The sequence below is a fragment of the Plasmopara halstedii genome, assembly GCF_900000015.1.
Source record: "Plasmopara halstedii genome assembly, contig: Scaffold_650, whole genome shotgun sequence".
Taxonomy (NCBI): Eukaryota; Oomycota; class Peronosporomycetes; order Peronosporales; family Peronosporaceae; genus Plasmopara; species Plasmopara halstedii.
Genome location: NW_020187567.1, coordinates 101,278 through 107,774, shown reverse-complemented (window position 1 = coordinate 107,774; position 6,497 = coordinate 101,278). Strand labels below are relative to the sequence as shown.

Sequence of the window (6,497 nt, the reverse complement as noted above, 5' to 3'; positions counted from 1 at the left end):
TACGCTGTGTGGCGCGGGTTCGAGCCCCTCAGCGGACAAAATCGTAATAGTACCAGACATGCTAGAAATGTCGGCAGCATGCAAAATATTACCGACAACAGCCAATGAGGACTTCGGGAGACTCGTACAAGAAAAATCAAGAATTAAAATCAAATAAAATACCCCAGCGGAATGAAGCAATGTAATATCTTAGTCACGGCCGAGTAGGTATAACCGTGTAATAAGAAAATACATAGCAAGGATATTCCTAATTATAATTGTACAAATTATGTAAAATAAGTTACCTTTAAAAAGGTCGCTCCCTGGATTAAGGTTCCTTTTTGTTAGCGACCATGCATGACCTCTAGCTCAGCTTTGCAAATTTGTGCAAAATGTGCCACGGACACCATACAATGAAAACCAAAAAAGTCATATACGGCGTCATCTCAATCCAAGATGTGGTTCAAACTGTGAACTGATGACAAGTTCAATTCATGTGGGAGATCAAACAAACACTAACGTAATATTTTGTCCTCGCGAAGGACCATTGCTCAGCAACTAGTTGCTTGCATAATTGGCCGCGTCGTCAAGAGTTAAAAAATAGATCTGTGGTCTCTTTGTATCTCTGCATACAATTTCTCGGTAACATGAGCGAGACATAGCATCAGATTTTCCTGCCAGTGGGCAGTCTGAAATTGGATCGCCATCGGAATTCCGCGAGAGTCGTACCCAATCGACACAGCCACGCTTGGCACACCAATGAGATTACCATATAAACTAAATCGAAGAATGTTGCCAAGCTGCGCCGCGCTTAGCTTTCCAGCCTTAAACGCCTCAAGTGGAGTCTCGGGAGCAGAAATGCCGGTCGAGGGTATACTTTGCTGAGTACCTTCTTCTGAAATTGACGCAGCGCAAGAGCCTTTATACATTGTGCAGCAAGAAAATCAATAGCAGTGAAGCTCCGACCAATAGCCCAGGATGATTTGTGTTTCCGGTGACATTTCACCCAAACGCTCATAGCACTTATCCAGATTTCGAGCAAATTCGGACGTAATCGTAATGGCATAAGCGACATGTATAGCTGATAGGTGTCTTGATCAACTGGGTTTCGCGAGCATTCAAAGCTTGTAGTGTCTTGGTGACTGCCTTAGCAATTTCAAGAGACGAATGGTTCGTATAATCACGAAGGTATCCGATACGAATACCTTTCAAGAAGGACGTGTCTTTAAACGAATGCAAGTCCACAGATGGTTGCCTCATCCCGAGAGGAAAAGACTCATCACTTTCACTCACGATCGCATGTCCAATAGCAGCGTCACACACAGAACATGCAATAGGACCGACGTGGGCTACGGAAGGCAGTCGGCAGCAGCGAAAGGGATGCGTTTAAATGTGAGTTTCATACCAGCAACACCACAAACCGAGGAAGGAATTCGGATTGAGCCTCCACCGTCCAAACCAAGCGCCAACGGTACCGGTACCAGTCCAGATGCAAATGCAAATGCTGCGGCAGAACCACTATACGACCCACCACAGTAGCATTTTGGATTGTATGATTACGAACCGTGCCATAGTGCTTGTTGTAACCCGTGACACCGACATCATGCATATTAGTCGTACCAAGAATATAATGGCTCCTGCCGAACGAAGCCGAGCGACTGGCGTGTCATCTTTTGTTGCAGGCTCTTCTTCGTATCCTAAAAAAGACGTGCCAATGCGGTGATCTTTGATATGAACTTCGTCTTTGATAGCCACAAGGACACCGTCTAAGACGCCAAGAGGCTCACCACGAGCATAGCACTCTGCTGACGCCTGGGCTTGGGCCATGATCCAGTCATCGTGTTTTTCTACAAACACGTTAGGAGGATATTCGCTCTGCTGTTTCGTTTCAGCGGCCGCCAGCAGAGCCTTCACCACTTGCACGGGTGTCACCTCACCCGAAGTGTACCGTACCGTATAGTCGGAGATTCTTCAATACTTAAATGCAGTGGTGGCCTTTTCCTTCTTGACTCCTTTCTTGCTGGATTCCAAGAGAGACTGTGATGCTTCTCCTTGCTCTGCACCGCTCTGGGTGGGCTCTACGTACGGATGACATAGCGGTAGATCTGTAATAGAGACAACAAGCTTGTGAGCTTTAAGAATTTTGTTTTCCTTTGCCAGTTATTTGCACAGGAAACGATTTAGTACAGGCAAGCGAGCCAAATAGGCTAAAACCATGAGTGGCTGTCCATAAAGAATGGCAGCCAATAGATCACATATGTCATAGCCACTGCTCGTTTCTCACTGTTGCGTTAGCGTCATGTAAGGAGGAAGGTCTTCTCGATCTCCAAGCAAAAGAAGAGTGTTTTTTAGAAGCACCACGGCTGCGACCATTAAAGAGATTGACACTCATCGTGAAAGATAAAGACTTAATATCGTACATAACCTGTCGAATGGAGTAGAAAGTCAATTACAAAGGCAAAGTCAAACTATGCCGTCGCTTGCACTTCCATCCATTGTACCGCAACAGTCGACTGCGCGAGCATATCGTGCGCGGTTGCTTTCAAATAGGCCCTTTGTCTCTGATGCTGAAGATGTTGATGACACGGATACCCTGGAACTTCATTCATTGACGTCGTCCACGTCGCATTCACATTCTTGCGAGTCTTGCTCACATCTGGAGGCAGACTTTGCGGGTGCCGTGCTATTTGTAAAGAGTTATCAGGGCCCACACCGCATTTTGTCGCAAGAAAACTCGTCACCCAAGAAAGATATGTACGCTTACTACCAGCAAGCCACCGCAGGACCTCTATTAGCTTTAACGCCGCCTGTCGGACTCAACAAACATGAGCTTGCGAAATGGTAAGATCGTCATTTGAGTCTCGACATTCTTGATGATGACCACGATTGTTATGACGAGTAGGGAAAAATGGCGCGAACTCGGCAATATGACACGGCAGGAAGCCATGAAGCGTTATACGACGGTGCTTGATAATTTGGTTGATGATTGGCGTCGCATTGCAAATGAGCGCAATTATACTAACGAAAATAACAACTCATTCGAGACAGACCACGTCATTGCTGATCAACAAACGTCTGAAGCTGGATCTACCACTCATGGCCAAGTGAAGAGATCTAACAGCATGTTTGACCGTTTGCCTCGTATCTACGACGAACTGATGGAATTACAGGAGCGTGTTGAGGTCGAAACCAAGAAACGTGTTGAGCTAGAGGATCACTTGTTGCATTTGACACGTGATTATCGCTCCAGCTTGAAGGAAGAGCTTGAGCAGATGGGGCAGATCCGCAAGAATTTAGTATCACTAGTCAAGAACCTTGAAGACGACGTTGTCCAACACAAAAGTGAGCTACAGCGATTGACGTCAAATCAACAAAAGCTAGCTTTTCGCAATGATAATTCAGTTCTTCTCTTACTGGAAGCCCGTGCGCTGAAGTTCTTGCAGATATGGGTTCGAAGCCGAACAATTCGCGCGTCGCTTGCTGTGCTCATTGGATTACGTTTATGGTATTGTCTACGCAATCGCCGCCTGCCGCAGTTTTTGGCACACATTCTGATTCGGTGGATACAAAAGTTTGCCTCATTAGACAACACAAACACATACGCTTGATCGTCATACCTGTTTGAATCATGTTTAGTCTATCATTTTTTTGGGGCAAATGTCAATTTACTTATGAAATTAGTATCTTGTGAGATCCAACCCTCAAGTTCAACTGTAGTGTAGCTCACGTTCAGTGCTGTCGCCCACTTTACGCAAATTCTATATCCTGATGTGCAATAATTCACTTCAGCAACAAAGTTTAAAATGTCGGCAAGGTCTCGAATTTGTGCAAATCTATCACACAATTCAGCAAATGAGCAAGCAACGACAGCAAGGGGTTGATCTTTAAAATATGATACTGTGAAAATAACGCTTTAACGTATCGACCAATGCGTCCAGACGAGTTTCTTATATTCGAATAGCATACTCAGCTTATCTTTCAATAATCAAATAGTACCAAGGTACGCAAGCTATCTGGTTGTTGATCAGTCACTGTTCGCCATTTGCACATCTGACCTAAACGTAGACATGTTTTGTGGTGAGTGCGGTCACTGCTGGGAGCCCGATGAGATCGCCAGTGCGCGCTTTTGTGCTGAGTGCGGCGAACCTCGTGAAGACGTCCTCAGTTGTTCCTACGTCCATGCCAGCATCCTCCTTCGACCTTCTTGCGTCGTCCAGCTCGAGACCTCATCGTCCTCCGTTGCGCCTTCGTCGAATACTTTCCCATTGCTACCTCAAACTTCTCTGCACCCAGCTACAGCATAGTTGCGCTTACTGCATGTAACTTGATGCAGCTCCAGTGAGAGCTTTGCTTCGAGTTATAGCGCACTGTCTACTAACAATTGCATGTAGTGAAAAATGCCGTTTGGAGACTCGACCGCCCTTTTCTGCGAATGCGGTGCCCATCGCCCTACGGCAGCGATCCCAACCATTGCAGCCAAAATCAACGAAATAGACCTATTTGGCTCAACGTCCACGACCAATGCCACTCCGGCTGTCCTAATGCAATCGGCAGCTTATGGAGCAAACTCGAGCTTGAGGACCACAGCTAGCGTAGGCTACAACCCGGCATACACTACAATGCTTGTTCGGTCTGCAATTTCGGCTTCATCGCTGGTAAACAATCTCTACACTTCGCCTGCTTCCTCCTCTGTGTTTGACCCTTGCGCCGCACCACAGACGCCATTAACTCTCGTTGAGCCGCCGGCTTCAGTGAGACTGGAGACCGCGTCTACATCAAGTAGCAATATCAGTAAATTGCTCGCGAATTCGTCAATTATTGTAAGATCCCAGATGGAAACGTGTCAGGAGTGTCCATTCGACAGGTTGTGCCCGCTCGCAACATGGGCTTTTTAAGCACAATGCTAAAATTTCTAATACCGCAGAACGCAACCGTGTCAGTCCACAAGAGCGCATTAAAGGCTACAATGTAACCGAGGTAAACGACACGATTACTGTTGTGCAGAACGAACGCGCCGATCCAGTTGAAGAGCGGCATCACAATCAGCGCACGTTGCCAAATGACGAGTGGCTACATATTTTGCGCAAAAACCGTCAGGCGGGGAAAAAGTTTACGAATTCCCCATTTTCGCCTGACGCGTCATCAATTTTTCGAGATACAATTAATCCAAAGTATCCGCATCTTCAAGAGTATGTTCGAAAGTGGAAGCACGTGACGGATTTTCAGCGAAACGGCTTACGTGGAGATTACGATGTTAGACGACGAGAAGAAATTTGTGTGTAGTATGTCGATTAAAAGTTCGGTGGAAGCAGAGAATATCGGCAATATCTTCGACAAATTAACGTAGAATTTTACGAACTGATAAAAAAGCTGTGACCACGGGCGCCACAAAGCGTAAGCGCGATCACATGCTGATACTTACGAAAAATATGAGCGAGTATGTGCAGGACGGACTACAGCGGTTTGAGCTCATGTGGGAAAAGAGTTTCCTTGATCATTACAAACCACTTGCATATTTCAGTGTGGGAGAAGGTTCTGGCTATCGTGTCGACGGTACAGAGTCTGCTTTCGTGTCGCGTGTCTCGCGTGTCTCGCTATTAGTACCTGTGTGTTTTCATGCTCAAAGCACTTGTCTCTTTGATCGCTCGCGCGAGTCTAAAGCTGCCAGCCGCATTTCGGGCGTTAAGATAAGTCCCGGTGACATGCGTGTGGAACGTGTTTGGTGTATTGTATATTCTATTGACATCACAGCTTGCTTTGTCACAAATTTAAGCGACGACATGATACATCCAGAACAGGTAGAGAAGGAACAACAGTACAACGAAGAAGGTGTACGCTGTGTGATTTCGGCGCAACAATCGCAGCCGCGTTTTAGTTGTTGATTACTTCTTACCTTGTAGTCAGGACGGCAAGCCCTTTTGGATTTCTCACAAGTAGCAGCAACAAGTTTGAAATCTGGTCGTTGGTGATCGAAAAGGCTTATGCGATACTTCACGGTAGATACGAGGAAATCGTTGGTGGTTAAGTAGTGCACATCTTGCAGAATCTTTACAGCGGCGTTCCTAGTCGATACAAGCTTCACGAAAAGTGTCAATATGATCAGTGCATTACGAGCGAGTTCTCTTGTAGGTTGTAGCAATGAAGATATGACAGCAAAAATTGCCCAGGGGCTTCGCAAGACCGATGCTTGTGGTCTCATGAAAGTGGTTGAACTTACGCACCAGATCACAAACACTCGTTTAATTCAGTTGCGCAATAGGTGGGGTATCGGAACGCCAGAAAAGTGGAAAGGCTCATGGCCTAAAGAAGATCCAAAATGGTACAGCTTTAGTCGTATGCAAAAGATTGAGTGTAGATTTCACACATACTGGATGGATTTCAGCGCGTTTTCTGCTTCTTCAGGACTATTATCGAGTGGCGTAACTTATACAGTTTTCTACCTTAATCCTGTCTCACCAAGTCTGAGTATTCACATCGTGTCAGGTGAGTGGAATGGTATCATTAGCGGTGGACGAGAC

At 46.0% G+C, this 6,497-nt stretch overlaps 5 protein-coding genes across 5 annotated transcripts in view; 3 read left to right on the top strand and 2 right to left on the bottom strand.

The window, feature by feature from the left end:
- Positions 1-537: 537 nt before the first annotated feature.
- PHALS_12674 (Amidases) lies at positions 538-2,352 on the bottom strand (the record flags this gene model as incomplete). The annotated part of the gene is made up of 7 exons (XM_024728269.1): positions 538-604; positions 709-803; positions 869-1,125; positions 1,185-1,328; positions 1,385-1,497; positions 1,580-1,948; positions 2,264-2,352. 7 exons carry the CDS (start codon positions 2,350-2,352, stop codon positions 538-540), a joined length of 1,134 nt encoding a protein of 377 aa, XP_024578763.1.
- Positions 2,353-2,449: 97 nt separating this feature from the next.
- On the top strand, positions 2,450-3,587 carry PHALS_12673 (Acyl-CoA-binding protein; the record flags this gene model as incomplete). The annotated part of the gene is made up of 2 exons (XM_024728268.1): positions 2,450-2,820; positions 2,882-3,587. 2 exons carry the CDS (start codon positions 2,450-2,452, stop codon positions 3,585-3,587), a joined length of 1,077 nt encoding a protein of 358 aa, XP_024578762.1.
- A 3-nt stretch (positions 3,588-3,590) lies between these two features.
- Positions 3,591-4,378, top strand: PHALS_14623 (uncharacterized protein). The gene has a single exon (XM_036407523.1). It carries the CDS (start codon positions 4,047-4,049, stop codon positions 4,281-4,283), a length of 237 nt encoding a protein of 78 aa, XP_036263217.1. The 5' UTR covers positions 3,591-4,046; the 3' UTR covers positions 4,284-4,378.
- PHALS_12672 (uncharacterized protein) lies at positions 4,377-5,861 on the top strand (the record flags this gene model as incomplete). The annotated part of the gene is made up of 3 exons (XM_024728266.1): positions 4,377-4,799; positions 4,876-5,258; positions 5,327-5,861. The coding sequence occupies 3 exons, from the start codon at positions 4,377-4,379 to the stop codon at positions 5,859-5,861; spliced, it is 1,341 nt and encodes a 446-aa protein (XP_024578760.1).
- Positions 5,862-6,272: 411 nt separating this feature from the next.
- Positions 6,273-6,497, bottom strand: part of PHALS_12671 (atp-binding cassette superfamily) — a gene marked incomplete at both ends in the record, with an annotated part of 4,275 nt that continues 4,050 nt past the window's right edge. Inside the window, 2 exons of the mRNA XM_024728265.1 lie at positions 6,273-6,279; positions 6,348-6,383. Coding sequence (XP_024578759.1) covers positions 6,273-6,279; positions 6,348-6,383 — 43 coding nt within the window. The remainder of the gene's footprint in view (positions 6,280-6,347; positions 6,384-6,497) is intronic.

What these genes read in the sequence shown, in the direction of transcription:
- PHALS_14623 (XM_036407523.1), top strand. Translation starts at nt 4,047, where the DNA reads ATGTTTTGTGGTGAGTGCGGTCACTGCTGGGAGCCCGATGAGATCGCC.